This window comes from Anser anser (genome assembly GCF_964211835.1).
Source record: "Anser anser genome assembly, chromosome: 25".
NCBI classification, from domain to species: domain Eukaryota; kingdom Metazoa; phylum Chordata; class Aves; order Anseriformes; family Anatidae; genus Anser; species Anser anser.
In genome coordinates, this window is record NC_139746.1 from 3348553 (window position 1) to 3369731 (window position 21179).

A 21179-nucleotide genomic window follows, 5' to 3' on the forward strand; every position below is an offset into this window, starting at 1 on the left:
GCCAAAATCCCTGCTGAAACCTTCTAGTGGATACCTGAAGCTGGACATTTCCCACAAGTCTGGTCTGATGACTTTATTTACATTATTTATATATAAAAAAAAAGGCAACAAGTCCATCCCAAATAGTATGCTTGTATTCGTGTAGGTAGTCTCTCAGATAAACTGGTTTGTTCCATCACAGAGAAAGGAATATTGAATTTCCTTAGAGAAACAAACATATTGAATGAAAGTCAAATTGGATTTTTCCCCAGTTGCACAAAACCAGATCATATTTACTCCCTATACGCTCAGCAAACTCTCTACCCAACAACAAAACAAATGCCATTCACCAGCTTTATTGACTTCTAAATGGGTAATTGGACAGCAGCTGCCATGCAGAACTTTGTTTAAAAGTTCCTCCATTAAGATGAACAAACTAGTTTGCAAGTGAATCTATAAAAAACAGAAGACAAGAGAAAGTGAAGTAAAATTCAAAGGCCTGATCTGCCTTATCATGAATACTTCTAGAAAGTGAAAGGATCTTTACAGACAAATCAATACAGTAGGCCAGCAGAGGAATCCCTATCAGCTGGTCTTCCACAGAAGGAGAAAGGCACAAGTAGCAGAGCTTGTAAACGTGGAAAACAGAAGCACGATGATGGTAAAACTCGCTTGTCTGAAGGTAGTTTGAAATACTACACTGAGTTCACCGAAGCCACAGGTATCCGATACCTCTGAGGGGAAGGGGTGTTGATGGGGAAATCAAACCACTTACACCAGAGCTTACACCATACCGTCGAGCAATGAGATTATCAAAAGCTGCTATCAAGAGAATGGACTTCATTTGTTAGAACAATATCCCCTGGCATCCGGCAAAGGCAATTAGACATGGACTACAGCATGAATAATTAAGCCGTAACTTTAGTTAAATTATTTGTACTGTCAACAGCTCAAAAAGCAACTGTAAAAAAGACATTAATCTAGCAGATGCACAAGCACAGAGGTAAGATGAAGCTGAACATGGGAGAAAGCAGGGGAATTTTTCCAGTACCTCCCTCTAATGCAGCACTCCATCCTTCAAGATGTTGTCTGTGTTTGTGCGTAGTTGCACTCAAGGGCTTTTCTTCAATCCATGTGGGAGACTGCTGCAGATGAAGTAATCCCAAAGACTATTCCACTGTTCCAAAGTTCCTCCTAAACACTGAGTTCATGTTCCCTTTCAACAACATTCCTTACTTCTAGAAACAGAATATTACCCTGAAGCAGTTCCTGCACACCTAGCACTTACATCTGATACATCACCGGTGCTAACACGACTGATACAAGAGCAGAAAGCAGTGAAAGAAAGTGGTAGGGAAACGCCTTGTACATGCTTCTAGGAATTGTGTCTGTTCAGTTGTTACCAGAAATTCATTGAGCACATTCTGTAAGTATGTGTGTAGATGGACAGAGCAACTCCTAGCAATTTGTAAAAAGGTTCTTTTTTCTCTATGTGATTCTAGAAAAGTCCAGAAACAGGAGAGAGTCCCGTGTTGTGACACTGTTTGGTGATAATCCTTCCATCACGCTAAACAGCCTCATCTCTCAATGACTTCACGCTGCAAGCTTAAGCCACCTTGGAGAACCCAACCTTGGGATCTTGCCCCAGGTAAAATCCTCACAAAGCAAATCATCATCTAAAAAGATCAGCTATGTATGCACTGGCTTGCTATTATGTGCAGATAACAGCAGAAAAGCTTTCATTTCTGGTTTACTGGCACCTTGAACACAGCATTACTTCATGTCATTACGTACCTAGTTTACAGTCGCAACCCTCAGAGTATGTGTGAGAATGCCATTTAATGAAACATGCTAGAAAACTCACACGACGATTTTGCAGCTTGGCATCTCGTTGCTGCTTCTCACATTAATAAAAAAAAAAAAATCTCCTGTGAGATGTACGGGTTTGTAGCCCAGCTCTGCGGGACTCTCACTACACACAGCACAGCAGATAACACCTGCTGACTCACAGGATGTATTTATGCTGCTTAGCACACCCAGGGATGAGCAGAGCTCAAAGGCTCTCTTTTTTAATTTCAAGTCCCCTGACAACCTGCTAAGAATTCTAAATTCATTAATAGCAGCGTAATAAATTATGAATATAACGCTGAGTCATAAAGACAAAAAGAAAACACTTTAAGGTATCTGGGTGAGAAATCCTGAAAACCTCCATTTATTAATATTCAGCTAGTCCAAATAACCAACATGAAGCGTTAAGACCTACTTTGAAACTACCAATGATTACTTTGAAATCTCATTCTTCTTCCTACTCAAGTTCATTATTTCGGGTATAAGTAGGAAATAAAATCAAACTAAAGTCAGAGCAAAAGAAAAAAGGAAGTTAAGGAGAGGAAAAAGCTAAATTGCCATAGCAGGGCCATTCAAAAAGATGCTCTTTTCAATGTGAAACTGTAAGACACTTGTGAGAGGTAACAGAGACAGTACAAAGCAAGAAAGTAGAGAAAGAAACTTGTATATTCGCTATATATTTGTATCTAACAGCCACACCCAGCACTAGACCTCTCAGAAATTGCAGTGTCAACAGTCTAGTTACAGTGACACCTTCTGCAACAGTCCTGAAAATGAGTTTGTCCCTCCTGTGCTAACAGTTAAAGAGCTCTTAACATGTAGCCTAAGCGTATGATTTAGAACCTACTCGGCTAGAACAAAGTTTTTATTGTTTCTCTGCTATTCTAAGGATCTCAGATCTGTCCTTGTCACTTATCTTGTCTCTCAAGGGATATCAGCATTTTCAGGCTATTTATCACAAGTATTAACTATTAAACTTGTGTAAGAGCTAAAGACATACAATTTAACACCCTGCTGCCACTCTCAAGGTAGGGCAACAGAAATTAACAATTCACACTGCACTACTCCTGCTCTGCATGACAATGATTTTCTAGCTCCTTATCTCCCATGAAAAAGGAAAGCACACTGCCTAGCTAAGAGACCACGGAACCAAAAGACCAATTCTTTAGCCGGAGCTTCCACAAATTTCCTTTAAGATCATCATCAAGGGTCAAGAAGTAGTTTACAGCATCAGTTATCTCCATATGCAAAACAAATAATGGATACATAATGCATGAAAATGAATTCACTAGTGTTTATGAAATGCTTGAGAATGCCTCCAAACGAGAAATATCAACCACTTATCCTTGTGCATTATGAAAAAAAAAAAAAAAAAAGCTTACACCCAGCAAGAACTGCAACCCTTCGTACACAGCCAAGAAAAAAAATATCACAAAAAGAGCCTCCAGCAAGATGGCTCACGTCAGGCTTTTGGACTAAACATACACATGAGGAACATGTTACACACACAGCAAGATATCCTCAGTTTTTGCAATAGGCCTTCAGTCCTATTTTGCCTTAAGTCATGGAGTATTCCAACCAACAGCTTCAAAGAATTTTACAGACACTGTTTGCGACAGGAGGATGGTAATATTAATAAAATATTATGTGCACTCTATAGATGTGCCAAAGAGCAGGGAAAGGTTAACTGCAACCTTATCCAAGGTTGCACATAAATTGAGCCATGGATTTGTGGAAAGCAGTTGTCATATCAGCTTCTATTCCTATTTGCCTTCTCCTCAACAGTTTGAAACCTGTGCTTTTATGCACAAGAAATCTAAAAGGACTGGGAGTTGTCATGGACAGCTATTAGCTTCAGCCGTGCAAAGAAAGCCGAAAACTTTCCCTCCTACAGCTCGACTTGAAGAAAACCAAACCTGCAACTTGTATCAGGCAGCAGCTGTGGATCCCACACAACCTAAGGCTAACTTTATTCACAGTCTGTTAAGAAATGGGGAGGAAAGGAGAGAAAGGAGTAAAGATTAATTGCACAAAGGAGTGCACAAATCTTTTCTTTTCAGAGTAGGACGCAAAACATATTTATTTGTTTCTTTATGAAATATTTAAAAATATTCCTCCCCTAAAATATGTTTTTACAAACCTCTAATAGTTTTGGCAGAACTTTCAAGCTCTGCCAAGAAACCTATTTGGACTGAATCCTTAAACAGAAGGAAAAATCAATCGCTGTTGTAAATGATGGTGTATTTCACTGAGCATAGATTTAATTCTGGGAAAACCTTCACTGATATTTCAACAGAAATAAACAAGAGCAGACAAGTTATTTACAAATGTGTTTTAGAGAGATAGCTTGCCCCAGTTCTTTGCTGAGGTGATGTGCCATCAGTGAGCAGGGCTCTCACCTTCTCCCTCAATCGCTTTGCTTCTCTCTTCTTCCTCTAGATCTGGCCCCCTTTTCAGTTCCTCTTTTACTTTCACATCTTCCAAGGCAGTTTCAATAGCCATGACATCCCCAAGAGACTTCTGATCCTCTGTTTTATGTCTTCTGGGCTGACTTCTTTTTCTGTGAGACCTAGAAGTACAGAAGTGTGATTTGACATAAAAGAACAGCCTTCAATATATAAAACAATCACCAACTTAAAAAGCTGCATACAAAACAAAAGGATCTTCTTTGGAAAGAAAACACAAGGTAGCTAACAATAGCTGCAGGGCAAAACAGATATCTGAAAGGAAACAGATGAACCTTGCATAAAACAACATTTAAGATCCATTCACAGCAGCCATTAATTGTTCTGGTTTCTTGAAGAGCTTTTGCCACCCTAATATAAGCTCATGAGATACAGTTAAAATCGTTTTAATTGTATTTTAAATCTATTTTGCTTGTATTTCAAAAAACAGATGAAAAGGTGTTATAAATCTTTCTTTCATCCTCTCTTTCCATTCCATCATTTCTTTTCATTCTCTACATGCTTCCTTTTGGAAAACTGCTGGAAGTCTGCAAGCATCATCTCCCAGCTCTCAAACACTACCCCAGCACGGCCACTTTCTCAAAACACCAAATAATGAATGCTTATAGCATAAGCAATAGGCAGTCTATGATTTCAGTAGTATAATTCACAGGGTCCAAGGCCTACGAAGAAGCCTAACTAAAAAAAAGTGCACATTAACGTGCTCAGACTAATACTAACAAGCTAATAGTAATGGTGTCCTCTCTTAAGAATCAACGTCACTAAGACAAAAAGATTACAGCAGCCACAATGTGAAGGCAAAGCAAAGCCAGATGCCAGGATAATGCCTTTTGGTTGGGACCCATACCAGAAGCCAAGCACCCACACTGCCACTCACTCACTCCCCTGCAGGGCAGGAGGAGAATATATGAAGAACAAAAGCGAGAAAACTTTTTGGTACAGACACAGACAATTTAATAGCTGAAGGAAAGAGGAAATTGAGAGGGGGGGGGAAAAAAAAGGCAAAGGAAATCACTTACCACCTCCTACTTCCAGGCCAATGCCCAGACAGTCACTGGCACCTATACCCACCCACTCTTCTTCTTCCTCCACCCCAGTTTTTACTGCTGAGCGTAAAACTGCAAGCCATGGAATATTACCCCTTTGGCCAGTTTGGGCCAGCTGTCCTGGCCTCTGCCTCTCCCAGCCTGCTCACCGGCCAGGGGCAGAGTGGGAAAAGCCTTGATGCTGCACAGGCACTGCTCAGCAGAAGCCAAAACAGTGGTGCTATCAGCATTGTTTTAGCCACATGTCCAAAACATGGCCCTGTTCGGGCTGCAAGGAAGAAAGTTAACTCCATCCCAGCCAGACCCAGTCCAGACTTCTCCTTAAAGGACCTGCCAAACAGCTCCCTTCAGTGTGGGGTGCAAGCCTACCGAGCTCTGTTTTTCAGAAGAGACTAATTCAGAAACCTGCATTTTTTACACTATTTTTTTAGCATGTAGAGATTTTTTATTTTTTTGAAAACAGGATCTTCCATATGGCCTCCCTGTTCCAGGCCCTTGCATCTACCATCAGGTAAGAAACCAAACCCCACTGATACTGCATTCCCTTCCATCAGCCCCAAACTCTAGAAAAGCTGAAATTCAGCTTCATATCCCCAGAAACTCAGTTGTTAATTAGATTTGGAGTACTACAAAGTTAAGAGTCCTTAATCAGGCAACCAACAAAAGAAGGGAAAAAAAATCAACCTGAGATGAATGATTAATAGAAAGGAAAGTTGATCCATATGCACAGGAATTTATAATTGCTAGACTCTAACCATATGGTAGCACTCCAAGTATAGATGTTAACTTCGCACCTGCAAGACACTCATTAGCAGGAACACACAGCTGAACCCAGAAGGATCAACTTTTCACCAATATTCGACGTACACACCGCCTTCTTCGTGTGGGGGAAAATCCAGGTGGGAGAAGACAAACCTGTAAGACTTTTCTGTTACAGCTGAAACTTTCCATAGTTGGTAAGGAAAGCAGTGGAGTAGAATCAAGCTATTTTAAGAAAAGTGTATGTTTTACTGCCATTGTGTAGAAGTGCCAGGCAAAAATTAAGTCACACAACTTTATACTCACAGGAGATAAAAAAAGATGTTTTTACAGCACTCTTTTGACTCTGAAGTTGTGGAAAAACGAACAGAGGAAGAAAGAACACGTCTGTTTAAAAAAACTGGGCTTCCAGAACTACGAGAGCTGAAGGCTGTACGTTTCCAGAAGTGCAGATGTTCTATACCTGACATAATTCGCAGACCAGAAATGGGCTTTTTGTGGACTAGACTAAAACAGTCTCTTGCTGAAGCCATAAACAAAGTAGTTTTTTTCAAGGTAACTAAGTATGAATGACCTTAGAGAAGAAATAACATATCTCTTTGCAGAGTTTAAAAGCTACAGTCTCCAAGAGAGATGGCAAAAAAGCAGCTTTGTACTCTTTGAAGTACAGACCACAAAGTGACTTAAAATTAAGTAGATACAACTGCGAAGAGGTTTGTGCAGAGGTGAATCCCATTCTTCCAGTAAAGTCCATCCTGCTGAGAAAAGTCGGTCTTCAAGTAAAATTGTGTCTTTCTAAGACATAAGCATAAGGGAGAGACTACTGATAAGCAGTACTAAACTGCTTGAAACCTGCTCCAGTATAATACTGAAAAAATGTAGGAAACAATGAACTGATAAGAAAAAAAGTAGCTGGATGTTTTACAGTAGCTCGGGTTAAAAGAGAAGCTCCTCTGTTAAGCAATAGGTTCAAACAGGGGAAATATCCTTGGTGTTACACGTGCAAACGTTAAATATACCCAAGTTACCCTGAATGTCCATAGAAAGTATTCCCATAAAGAGGCTCCCAACTTCCAGACATGGAAGAATAGGATGCAGGGACCCATTGGAGTTCAGACAGCCATAGCCCCAAGAGCAGAAATCACACCTGCTGACTCTCAGACCACCCTGTTTTTCCTGAAGCTCACTACAGAAAGAAGAACCAAAAACATTTTAGGAAAATAACCTCTGGAGCGAAGCAACATTGCAGAGGTCTGTCGTCTGTCAAAACGGCCCGCTTATATCTTTAAGAGCATGCCCTTAGTAGACAACACACCTTTCCCTGTTCAGCGTTTTAAACTAAGGGCCTAATCATTTCATGTAGAAAAGGTAAGGCACAGGACCACCACTGCAAAGCAAAACTAGGTGACCGAAAACTCCTGGAGGACAACAAAGACCAATGCCAGGGAAGGAGAGACACTCTTACTGTATATCCTTTTCTTTGATGTAATACCTGAATGCATCCAACGTCATCAAATTACTAGGTCTGTAATTTTAAAACTCAAAGTCACTCACAGATCCTACCAAAGATGGCCTCAGAAACCTAAAGACTTAAAATTTTATTTCTGGATTTCAAGGAAGTGATGTTTGAACAGAAATTACAAGCGGAACCTTACTTTTAGATGAAGCAGTACAATTTCCAGAAATTGACAACACTCGCATCTGAAATGCAACGAATGGTAGATGAGATCAGAAAGAAATAAGCTGTGTGCGCTACAGAGGAAGCGTTTTGGGTAACAGGCAGGCTAGGAATGAGAATGATGTTTAAAAAAAGGGAAAAAAAAAAAAGTGTAAGGGAACATATGGAAGAGCAGACACTTTACATCTATCTGAGTACGATCATTCGACTTCTTGCAACACAGAGTCTCACTCTTCATGCTAGAATGCCAAGGCAGGTAAGTTCTCCCAGTGGCAGCCCGTTTCTAAAACACACTAGTCCAATCCCACCTGCCAAGGCAGCAGCAGCTTTTTATTGACTATCTGCTTTGGTGACCAGTTAGCTTTGCCCACATTCCGTTAACCATCAGACAAATATCACATCTCTGGCCTGGGTTTGTTCAGGTCATTAGCTGAGCACTCAAGAATGCAAAACCAGAACAGGCAGCTGAGGTTCTCTAACAGGACACAAGAGGAGATCTCAGAAAACTGCACAAATACAAGATGAAGTCTGAGAAACCTTGATGTCCAAAGATTTTCTGTGCCCTTTCAAGGAAGCAGGCATGAAAAAACTAATTGAACCAGGAAAACACTTTAGGAGTTACTGTTTTAAGAAACTTGACAGGAGAAAGAACAAAGTCATTGAAGTTGATGAGGGAAGTCACATACCGGTGTTTGTTGTCCTCTTCCTCATCTCCTATCCTATAAAGCAAGATTCCAACAGTAAAAGGTTAGCATGCCAAATTTTCAATTCAAGCATGCTGTAACACAAAAAACATGATGAACTTGCAGAAAATTAATACAGAGATCAAAGGAAGCACAAAAAGGCATGCATAAAATCCCTTTTGCAATTGACAATTTTTTCCTCCTGCCTTCTGATAAGCGAAGCTGTAAGTGTTTACTATAGATTTTTTGTCTTCTAGGATAAAAGATGGGATGTGAGGGGGCAGACAGTGTCCTACTTTCAAAAAGCTTGTGCTTCTATAGTGTGTAGAAGAAACAGAACAATGAGGGAGCATATTACCCATGAAAAATTAGAAGAGCAAATGAGAGATTGAGAGAGAGAGAGTTTGAACTATCCCAAACTGAGAATTACCGAGTTTAAAAGCTTAGCAATTAAAATCAAACACAATGCTTAGACAATTTTTTTTGTCCGTTTCTGTTATCTGGGTGGTCATTTTTTTGTTTGTTTTACCTGCGAAGCAATTTGGCCTTCAGTTCTGCCTTCGTCTCATTCCAGGCATCTAGTTCTGGGCTAGTCAGAGCCGTGGGTTTCATATGGTCCAGGACAGCAATATCTTTTCCTTGTTTCCATAAATCATAACGTTCTGGTTGCAGAACCCTCACAAAGACATCCATGGAAATCTTCACCATGTCTTTGCGGCAAGTACACTGCAAGAGATTTCCAGACACCAACACCATGTCAGATCAGAAGAACTTTTCCTTTTCTCATCAGCTGAGCTTGCCTTCCTCCAGAGGCAAACTGGCCCTCTGCAGGCTTTGTCTGTAAGGCCAACAGTGGGTTACGCAAGGAAGTGCACTGACACATCCGTGGGTATTTCAACTTGATGAAAAGCATCGCCTCCACCTGCCCTGGGCAATAACAGAGACAGCACAAGCTGCCATACGCTCCAAGGTAGTTGAAGGCTCTGTTCCCCAATGTTTTCTTCTCTAAGCCCACCAACCAAGTTAGAACTTTCTTATAAATGCTATACAGTGTATATATTACTCATCTACTGTCTTACAGTCATTAGACAGTAATAACTTCGGTCAATACAGACCAGAGGTCTGAGTTTGAGCTCAAACCCCCATTTCCCCTCTTAGCCAGTCTCTTCTGGAGTTTCTCAGGCTGAAAAGAGATTAGCAGCACCACTTTGTAACTGAAAAAGCCTTAAAGGAACAAAAGCTTAACCTAATGACCAAGGCAGTTAAACTTCATAATTGCACGTCAAAGATGTAGTGTATAAATCCTTCACAAGACAGCAAATTGCAAAACCAAAAATTAAGAACGTTTTGCTGCCGGCAATGCAAGATGGTTTGAACAGACGGACAAGATCTGTTCAGCTGTGTCCAGCTTCCAAAAATTAACTGGTTACTTAGCAAAAGATGGTAAAAATAGTGGAGTGGGAGAAGAATCAAAAGAAAAAGCAGGAATGTACCGATGCCACTGGATGCAGGTAATAGCCAAGACACCGGTTTGGCAATAGCATTATTCAGGAAGCTCAACCCACACAAAAATGGAGTAGAATAAAAATACAGATGTGCGTCACGGAAAGCAAGCAGCCAGCCACCCCACAGTAGGAGCCCCAGCTGCCCTCCATTTTCTGAGCCGATAACACCGCAACTAACAAAACCTACCTGTACGCTGAGCAGGCTTTTAAAAATCAGAAGAGAAACATCAGTGATTGACAACTAAGAAATTATCACAACTTTACTCCCCAGAGCCCTGATAGAAGACCTAAAGCAGCAAAAAATATCAAAATATTCCTTAACCTCCAGCAATTAACACACAAAGCCCCAGCCGCAAGAAATTACTTTCACCTGTGCACTTCAGGAGACTAATCAGAGCATATGTAGAGAAATAAAAAAGGCCAAACCAACAACATTCTGCGTTTAACCCAAATATGCCTAAGCCAAAGAAAACATGCATCTTTCATTTCAAGTAGCATACGTTCATTAAAATTAACCTCTGGAATGACACCCTTGCCATTGTATTCATCTACACAAAGACTAATTACAGGTTTTTTTACTTGGATTGTTTGCTCTGATGAAGCTCAGAATTAATGGACTGTCTTTCTTCCAAGGAGATTCTCACCCAGGATGCAGACACCAGGCTGAAGGAGCATCTGTTCTTTATGAGCTTCTAACTCAAAGGCGGCACAGGATTGAGAAGGACACAGCAATACAGCAAAATCCACTTGTATCTGGGGCCTGCAACTGCAGCTTTTTGCTGGTAGGTGTGAAAAGCAGGACCCCTTCTTAGTTCTGCTCTAAAGTTCAAAGCATTGCTTGGCAGGCACCTGCACTAAATTGCCTTTCAACTTCAAGTTGAGGATGAGGTAATTCAGCCACTTTGCAGGACTTTTTTTAAAGCTGTTTCACCATCCCTCTATACCTTTTCAAAACCATTCTATCCTTTTTCCTCAGAGAAATGCATGAAATTAAACTTGTTTCCTTTCTTCTTTCATTTTTCACTACCATTAAAAGCCTTATGGCTTCTCAAGAAGCCATCGAGAGAGAAAAGGAAGATTCTTTCTGTGCAGTTCTTGGCTATCCCACTTCCCCCCAGCCCCTGTTTCTCATTTGGGCTACCTGCAGTCCTGCTACGACTTGGAAAGCAGCAATCACTGAGCACGTTGAGTGGGAAGAAGTATTTATGGCCAGGCACTTTCAGGAAAACTCGATTCATTTAATGAAAAACAGTGCAGGAAAGAAAGGCTGGAAATGCAATTTGGCCAAAGAATGGCAGGCCCACAGCTGGTGCCCATGTTTCAAATTCCTGCCCAGGCAGAAGCTTCTCACCAGCACCTCCACAAATGCAAGCTTAAGGGATTTGTGTTGAGCACATTCTCAATCACTTTTCCTTAAGAAATGTTAAAAGCGCCTGTGTACTGCTACAAAGAGGAATGCAGAAGAGCACCCCACAGCATACATCACCAGAGAGCTATGGAGATTGACCTCCTCTGCCTTTACAAGTATGAAAAATGGCTTCAAAGAGGAACAGCCCACTTCCTCATCCTGACCTGGCACCAAGATGCTACAAGCACGCAGACGTCAATCCCTTCAAATCAAGCGGAGCAAATCCTGAGTCGGACAGGTCTAAAGGTCTCAAGTGCAGTCTCCAACACCACAGAACCACCGGCAGCCTGAAAGTCTCACAACAACGTGAAATATACACAGATTATCGCGACGCCACATACTGAGCTAGCTGGATGCTGCTCCTCACGCTGCTATTCAGAGAAATGACACTGTGGGCTGCAATCTCCAACACGCCGCAACACCAGCAGCCTGCAGCAGCCAAGTTCCTTTCTTCATACAGAAATCTAACATGATGTATGTTTATATTTCAATTTTAATTTAATTTTATTGCTTTCACAGTAGCAAGCATGAATAATTTACAAAGCCTTTTTCCTCTGGGGCTTCTCCCAGATCATGCAGTTATATTTCCTCAGCTGCTGCAGTTCTGTCACATTCATGTTCCCAGAATGGCCAGGGTATTTTTCCATACCCTTCCCTCAGACACAGCAGCAAGATCCTTCTAACACAGCAGACACGATACGACTGCAAAAGGGAACATGCATGTATGTATTAGGGGTGGGAGAGGGAGCAGAAGTGGGAGATCAGAGAAGGAGACTGCGGGGAAAGAGGGGCGAGAAGATTCCTTTGCAACTAATTACCTGCTCTGCTGTATTAGAACAGGACAAAAAGAGCAAGCCTGTGTTTCCCTGTCAATGACAGCCATCTCCATGTACTGCCCGTTTCCATATACACAGAGTCATATTTATTCCAAATATTCTAAGTATGTGATTTGGCCATAAACACACAAGTTTTCTAAGACGTATTATGCCTACACCACCCCCCTCTGTCTCTCCCTACCCCAATCTCTGCAGTACATATCTTTCATTTTCCATTTCCCCCCCTCAAATTCTAACACTTTATTACTCCAGTATTATTAAAATGTGTAGAAGCAACAATATAAAATGAACATGATTATGCTTACACAATCACTAAGGAGAGATAAGAAACCTCGTTTTCTTTATGTGAGGGAAAACGGAACCACAAAGTCCCCATTCAGGTATTCTAGAAATTCCTACTACAGATTTCCTTCCTTTCTTTTGGCAGCATAACACGTACCAGTTGTAGACCTGTGAAAGATTTAGAAGTGATATGGTCACCCGAAGCACGGACCATGACTAAAAGGCAACATGAGGGATATGCTTGTCATATCAAACTGGCAGGTGAGAAATGTAAGGAACTCGGAGACCTCATCAACCATCTTGGTGCCTCTTCTCTGCCTCTCCCCACCTGGTAGCCAGACTGCCACACCGACCTGCTCGGGAACAGCACGGCTGGAGGAGTGACAGATCAAACAACAGAGTATTTGTCATCAAGGAAGATTCATCTCCGAGGACCAACTGCAAGTTCTGAGGAAAGCGGCAGGGGATAGAAAATAAAACAAAACAGTGTTAGGGGTAGTTCTTTGCCTTCAGTTACAGGGTATTTGAGACCCAAAACAGCAACAAGACAATAGGAACTTCCATATTCACCGAGTCTACAGGAACCTATTTGTTCCATCTTCTGAAGACTTTTGCTAGCCCCAGCTCTCCTTTTTCATAAGCTAATGACTTTGCTACCCATATGGGATAAAAATACACAAAGCCAACTTGCAAACAAAAAACCTAGAAAAATAAGGAAATGCAAAGGTGAAACACTTTTCCAACACAGAAAAACAACAAACTTCCCCTATTTCCTACTTTATTATCTGTTACTCAGAGTTGGAGACTCTGGTGAAATACCTGACTGCACCAAGAACCGTCTCATCACTAATAATTCCGTGATAGTTGGAAATGTGTTAATACTGAATGTGTAACTGTTATCTTATTTGCTATTTTATTTTTAAACTAACAAGCATATATAAAATTACAGTCAAATGAAAAGACGAAATGATCTATGAAAAAATGTAGCCTCATTCAACCTCATTGTTGTAGGGATTCCTTCCCTCACTTCCCAGTTATTACCACTAAACTGAACCCCATCTGTTCTGTAACAGAAAGAGTTAACGTAAAACAACCCTTCTCCTTACGTAGGAGTAGTCACGAAAATGATCTATGTAAATTGGCACATCTGGTTCTCATAGAAAAAACACATTTAGATGAAGTCAGGGCCTGTTGCAAGCACAGTTGTTTAAGACTCAGCTAGCCTCCCACTTTGCCTTAATGGAAGTTTGAACAGAAAAAAAAAAAAATACAATGCACTCAAAGTTAAGTTCTTTCAGCTATTATGCCGTCATTAAATGGAAAACCTAAATCTTTGCTTAAGGTTTTTTTTGTCTGCTTCTTTGTAACGATGAATCCTAAAAGCAAGTTACTGGGAAAGAAAAGCTGGCTATGTCCAAAAGGTCAGGAAATTCTTGCTGTACGTTATAGGAATACACACTGCTCACACAGAGAACACTCCTAAACGTTTCTCTATGAAGTGCCAGGACAAGATATAAAGCTTCAGCGTTTGGCGGAAACACAAAATGCTCCCAGTACAATACTTCTAAACACCTATCCAACTGCTTATCCGATTACAGATGTGTTCCTTGAGATCTAGTTAATACTCACCCAGTACAACAGAAAAAACTAGTCTGGACTCCAGCTTATTTCCCTTCCCTTCAGCCCAAAGTTACACTTCCACTCAGCCCCTTAGCAAGCAATGCTCCCAGAGACAACCAAGTTTTCAAAAGTGACAAAAGCACACAAATTGCAGGTAGGTGCCTAAAAGATGAGTGTTGGGTATTCTGCACGTCACTGAGGAGTTAAACTTTGAAAAGAAGGAGAAAAACCTAAAATGCTTCGTTCGTGTGCTTAATGGTTGGTAGTTGAAAGCTTGTGGGAAGGGAGATGAGTCTTGACCCCCTGTTTCTACTCTAATTACAAGCATTGCTGTAAGTCTCAACAACAAACCAGTTCATTAGGAAACCCACTGGAAATCCTCCACAGAGTTTCATAAACAAAACAATTAGGCAAAGACTTCCAAGGACTCCCCCTGGTCCCTGGCCGCAGGGCATGCTTTCTTCTCACTTGCTTCCTTAACTTGCTGCCATAATGTTCCATGCAGATTTCTGTGGGCAGAAGAGCTGGGTAAATAGCGAGTGGTGGTAGCTGGGGAGGCAGTTTTACCCACTCCTCTGCAACATTCAAAATTCAGTATAGATTGCTATGTGACATGCTTTATGTTAGGCAAATATAATAACACCCCATCCAACTCGCAGGTTTCTGCTGGTATGTTACATGGAGATGTGTCAGCCTTTCCCCCCACCATGCTATTTCACAACTTCTGCCAGAATCACTTTTTTTTTTTTAAAGCTCTTCTACTATTCCGTAGATTACACCTGTACAGTTGCCAACTACTCCTGAATCTTTCTGAACTATTCCATCATCGTTCCTGAGAGATGTACACAACCCCAGCGGGCGAGGGTCCAGCACTGTGTCTCTGATAAGGCTGAAAGGACCAAGAAAGAAATTCACCGCTCTCAGCAACAATACCAAAAAGGGACTCGGTGAAATACCAGCTCCTCTGTGTTTGGACAGACTCGTTCCAGTTACAAGGAATAAACAAAGTAAGACTAAATCATAACCACTGGATAAAAGCCTACAGTGAACACCATTCTGACGTTATCTCAAGCTATTATTTCTTCCGCATCGTAAGCCTTGTGGTTGGTGAAAGAAGTCTACAACCGAGCACTTTTGCTGGCAGAAAGCATGTCATGTCAGCGGGTCAGCACTGTGTTCGTGCATTAAGGAAGCAGCTACCATGCCCTGACATGGCTTAGCGAAGTTCTACAGCGCTGAAGTGACAGATGTACTAGACAACTCCTGCTAAGTCAGTGCAGTTAGCCTTCTATCCTCCTGTTGGATCAACCGCTTCTTATTCATTTTGTTTAAAAAGAAAGCCAAAAGCTGTGATGGTTTGCAGGCCTGTGATATAGCAGATGAAGCAGTAAAATCCACCATTTTGTGTACCACATATGACTAGGAAAATCTACAGGCAGTTCGTAGAAACATGAATCATTTTGTTCGGTGGAATATCAAGTGTTGGTATCTAAAGTGACAACCCAAGATCTGCCTCTAGCACACTGGAATTATTTTCCTGGGTAACAACAAGTATTCCTCAGTGACATTTTTTCAAACGGACAAGAAACTGAGATTTGTTTGTTGCATCTCCAAATGATATAAATTAGAATCAGGGGAGGGCTGATGCATAAATAAAGGAGGCAGGAGGCTGTCTATCAATCCTAAAAGAAACAGCAATCGAGGCCCTTCTGAAAGCCACACACCAAAAGAAGCACTTCTCTCTCTTTCCAGTAATAATCTAGATTCACCTGCATGTATTCTCGAAGCAGTTGGAGAGTTTGGTGAGTTACAGAGCAGAGGTGAGATCTGAATCCTGACAACCAAGATTAGGAAGCGTCCTCAAAGACCCTGCAACAGAACCTGCTGACTGAACCTGCCAGTAGGGAACCGAGCTGGAAGAAAATCAGGAGCATGGCTGTCAGGAAAGACAAATAATTAAGCCAGGTGGAGTTTAAAAAAATTAAAAGACGTTGTTCATAAGCAATCTACTTTAAGCACGCTATAATAAAAAGTAGGCTTTATTTTTAAAAACGTTCTTCCTGCACAGAGCGAAGAGTCAGAAGGTTAACAAATTTCGCCCTTAAGTATGCTGAAGGAATTCCTGTGGAGGACAACAAACAGAAAAGGTACCTGATGAGAAAGTGTGATGTGAATTCACAGCTACTTTACACTTTTATGCTGCTTTTCAGAGTTCTAACATCATCATTTCTGCAACTCTTGAGCAGAATGCACTATTATTTATTCATTCGTAGGTGGGTAAGACTGCTCTTCTTCCTTTGTATCTAAGCCCCCACGTGTCACCCGTGAAGCAATTGAGTGGAGCAACACCAACTGCCCAGGAAAGCACAATGCTATGGCTGCTTTCAAAAGGGATTGTGATGGCCTCGCAGTCCTACTATGCCCAAAGCCTGATGACCCCAAAGCCCCAGCTCTGACACGTGAATGATTGGGGCTGGTAGCCTTTACCAGGGACTCCATGTGACAGGGAAGCTGAGCAAACAAGCTGCAGGGAGCACATTCTTCACATAGCTATTTACTTGCAGCCACAAAGCACACAGCCACCTCCGCACTATAAATCACGGGGTTAGTGAGGCAGGGAAAGGGGGGGAGACTGGCAGCCCAGCCACATCAGGACCCGACGGGCTGAGGGCAGCTCCCAGAGAGTCACCCCGAGCAGGCAAAGTCATTTCCAAGCAGCATTCGGGAAGCCAAGAACAGCTTTACACCTTACAGTAATTAAGCTAAGAGTAAATCAGACTGAGCAATCTTGTAAAGCAGATCCCTAGCAGTTCAGCACCCTAAGGGCGAGAGCAGAGCAGGCAAGCTGCCTGAAGTCATTTCTGCCCCCACTGCTTGCCCAGAGGTATCAAATGTCCCATTTGGGGGGAGTCAGGTCCTGAGCAGCTCCCAGTGACCTGGACTGGGCGCTGCAGTTGCTCATGTGTCCCTTCTTCCAGGGTGGGCCAGAAACCCGCCTGGCACCACCCATCCCAGTGGCTAAAATCCCCCAAACGTCCAGGTTTTGTGATTACAAACCAGCATTTGTTCTTCCTTCCTTAGAAAAATGCTGCCAACCAACCTCCCAGTCAGTACTTCAGAAGGAGGTCTCAGAAGAGAGCTGATAAAATGAAGCTCCGAGAAAACTTCAGAAAAATAACTGTCTCCTTCCCACCTTAACATGAAAAGCACCGTAAAAATTCCTTTTTATTGCAAAGAATCACTGTTTTGCGGAGAGTAAAGCATTAGGAATGTTTACAAATAACACAACAAAACAACTACCAAAAAGGGGAAAGATTTTATACAAGAGCATTTTTTGAATCTGTCTTACAAAAAGGAACTATGGAAATGCTATTCCATACTAGAATATTTATCTTTTTTTTTTTTTGGTATTATACGCTTAAAAGGTCCAATTAGAATCAGTTAAGGCATACATACAAAGTAATGCAAAAATACAAGTTTTATTTCCCCTATTTCAGAGACCAATTTTACAGCACTACCAAGCAGTTTCTGCATAATTCTCAGGAATTTTCTTTCTTGGGAAATAAAGGACATCTTTCAAGAGAAAACCTACTAACATATGAATAGTGAGGAGAAGCAAGCTTCAATTTTGCAATGAAAATTATATGCCAGACAACTTTAAATCACAAACACTCCAAAAGTAAATGTGAGATCTGTTATTCCGTTATTATTTTAGAAACACACACCAAAAAAATAAAAATAAAACTCCACCATGGAAGCAACAGTTTGGAAACAACAAGCTATGCAAAAGACCACAGTGTAAGCTCCAAAAGGCACCTCTCTTGGGGATGCCTTTATGTATCGGTAAAATCCAAACAGAAGAGTCTTACTCCTCTTCTTCTCGCCAGAGAAAGGAGTAAGCAGCAGAGGACTGAGCTGTGCTGGAGCGGAGGTCTCTCCTGGAATGCTCTGCAGGTGGAGATGAAGGCTACTTGTTTCAGGACACAAAGTGTAGGATTTGGGAAGGAGGGCAACTTGACCCCATTTTATACTGAGAGAGAGATAAATCCAGCACTATCTCTGGAGTAAATAAGAGATAAAATGAAGGTATGAAAATGTCAACCGATGGTAACGCAGACGCTATCATCCAGGAGTGTCTGCTAGTAACATAATGGGAAGAGCAAAAAATTGTTCCCCTCCCACCCACTTATTTCCAGTCCAGTTTGAAAAAAATAGAAAAGCCGACCTGTGAGACACACTTGAATTTCTTATAAAATTGTATACTCTGAAAGTGTCTTTTCAAACTAGAGGAGACTTACCGGCCGCATCGACTTCAAGGAGGACACTTTACTAAACCAGTTGATGTTGAAAGGGTTGTTTAGTCAAACACACTGCTAAGACCACCCTCAGCCTATTGATGGTTGCGTCCAGGAGTTTTCAGAAACAAACGGAACCAAAAAAAAACAATGCAGAAAGCAGCTGCAGGCTCATATTAAAAAAAAAAAAAAAGAAAAGAAAAAAGCCACAAACACAAAACACACTGAACAAACCCAAACCTAATGGTAGGGAATGAAAATGATCATTCACTGCCTTTCATTCATCAGGCCTTTTTCAACAAAAAAATTAATGGTAGACAAACGACTGAAGAGCACCAACTACCGAGTACAAAGCAAAGTATTTCTCTGTAATTTCCAGGCTCTGCCTGTGCAGGTAAACATTAACTACAGCATACAAAAGTAAAACCATCCCTATTCAACGGTATTATTTAATCGGCAATATGAAGGCCTAAAGCAGAGTGTTCAGATCACAGCTGACTCCTGACATCGTGCCGCTATCTGTAACTCCTTGAAAAACCCCTTAACTCCTTTCTGAATCTCTTCTTACTTCACACATTATAGCAGCCCGATGATGACGTTAGTCAGATAGGGCCGTATCTTAAAAAGGGCATCTCCTGCTAGAGTTTGATCTCCACATCTAACATAGCAAAGAATGCTGAAATGAATTACCATTAAGTATTTGGAAAGACCTAGTGATGACTGCACCCCAGGATGACCTACGGGAGCCCCAGGGTTAACTGAAGGTCTCTCTCCCACCTGTAGAAGAGTAGCTGAGAGATTTTCTTTCTGCACAGATTAAGTGAAATAGGAACTATGGTTGGTCTTAAAGTCAGTCACCTTGACTGGAAAGAAGTCGGCTGCAACAGAAGGCTCCTTGAGGACTGGTGGGAGACATTTACAATGACAGTAAATGAGGTAACAGTTAAAGAGCTGTTAATTCTTACACTTCTGGGCACAATGTCCAGCTGCAGGCGAGACATCTATTTCCCGGTGGTACACCACCATGTAATTAGAGACCTGAGGTAAAGGAGAGTGTTATATCCTTCCTCTGAATCGAAAGAGACTGACATTTTCTAAGAACTGGGGAGCAACCAGTCCTGAGGATTTAAATACATCATGAGCGGTGACAGGAATTTTGTCCGCCACATACCAGCACTGAGGCTAGAGAAGCACTTACCACATAGATCAGCAAGTCGGACTTCAGAAGCAAACACCTGCTATAAATAAAAAGCTGAAACAAAACCAGGGCAAGCATAAGAAAAGAAACCAGAGATTTCTGCTGAACGCTTGTGGTAACCAATGTGCCAAACGCCATCGTTTTTCAGGTTTCCCACCTGAGCCTGGGGCAGACTAAACATAGAGGAGACATCTGATAGATGAAGACAGTAAATGGTAAGAGATTATTGTCAGGGTTGGTTACAACTTGCATCTAAACGCGTGAAACCCAGAAGGAACATCCCCATGACCATTACAGACAGACAAACACCCATCCAGTTCCTTTATGGCAGCTTCTCCTGCACAGGTCTGAAAGAGGCTCCACAACCTCTCCACTAGGTTCTCAGAAAGCTGTGAACCAGACAGCTAATTTCTTCACCCAAGGGTTTACCAAGCCAATTTCCAATTGCATTTTTAAGCATCTGTTGATCCTGGTTACGGGTTTACACAAATACAAGTACACCTACCAACTATCAGTTTCCCACACAACTCCGCAGCCATTGCCGTTTTTGCCAATGCTGATGCTTGTTCTACAATTCGAGCAGAAACGGTGTCTAAGAAGCTGATCTTTAAACTTCGCTCCAGTCGTCATGTATTTTTACAGCCTAGGCAGGTTCCACGGTGGTTAGCAGAACATTTCATCTGTTTGGCAGGCAATTAGCACGGTTCTATCTATGGTTTTTGGAGGTAAGCCATTACCTTCCTGTCTCTAACTCTATGCCACTGACATGTCTCACTCTATTCATAGCTCTGAAAAAAGCAGAATTCAAATTTAATCCCCAGGATAACGTCCAGAAGAACATTACAACTGTCTAATTTTGAACCTTACCTTGTCACCAATCTCATGAGTACTGGCAGGACAAGGAGAGAAGAGAATCACTTTACAGCCTGGTTTCACTGCAGTAACACTACGGACCTATGGAGCACCATCCACTCAAGAGTTTCTAAGAATTTTAATAATGACCGTATGACATGAAAAAAAAACCTGCTCTGATGTAGGCAAATATAATCGAATTGTGCCTGACAGCACAGAAATCAATATAGCCATTTCTAAATTTAGCAAAGCTGCAGTAGTTAACCAAAAATTGCACTCCTGGATGTCTCTCTCCCTGAACTCCTTCTCCTTAAATGTGCAGGCAGGTGGGGTGTAGAGAGTCAGCTGATGTTCCATTAAAGTTCCTGTTTAACTTAAAATGGGATTTAAATAAACCTTTTGCCCTCACTGTGTAACAGCATTCATACCTCATCTGGAGCCTGATAGTAAGGTATCAAAGGGTTAATTAACATGTATGCAATGTGTGGTTTAGGTAATATTAAATGGAAATCTCTGAACAGACAAGTGTCAGCAAGTGCAATGGAAATAAATTGGGCATCTCCTTCCACACTTCAACCTTCTCTCCCTAGATTTGCTCAGAGCTCTCTATGCTGCTTGTTCAGTAATTTCACGCTACGCTGCTTAACAATGTAAGCATGGAGGCTCAATCTAAAACTGCACTTCCCAAATGTCACTTGTTTGTGAACACATGGCTGAACCCAAAA

At 41.5% G+C, this 21179-nt stretch overlaps 1 protein-coding gene across 3 annotated transcripts in view; it reads right to left on the bottom strand.

The window, feature by feature from the left end:
* Positions 1-21179, bottom strand: part of KDM4B (lysine demethylase 4B) — a 90483-nt gene that overhangs the window by 23408 nt on the left and 45896 nt on the right. Inside the window, exons 8-10 of one of the 3 annotated variants that reach the window (XM_083811379.1) lie at positions 8988-9184; positions 8462-8494; positions 4227-4396 (exon numbers count right to left, since the gene is read on the bottom strand). In XM_083811379.1, coding sequence (XP_083667505.1) covers positions 4227-4396; positions 8462-8494; positions 8988-9184 — 400 coding nt within the window. Of the gene's footprint in view, positions 1-4226; positions 4397-8461; positions 8495-8987; positions 9185-10167; positions 18058-21179 lie in introns of those variants that run through there. The other 2 variants (XM_083811380.1, XM_083811381.1) reach the window with 2 other exon arrangements.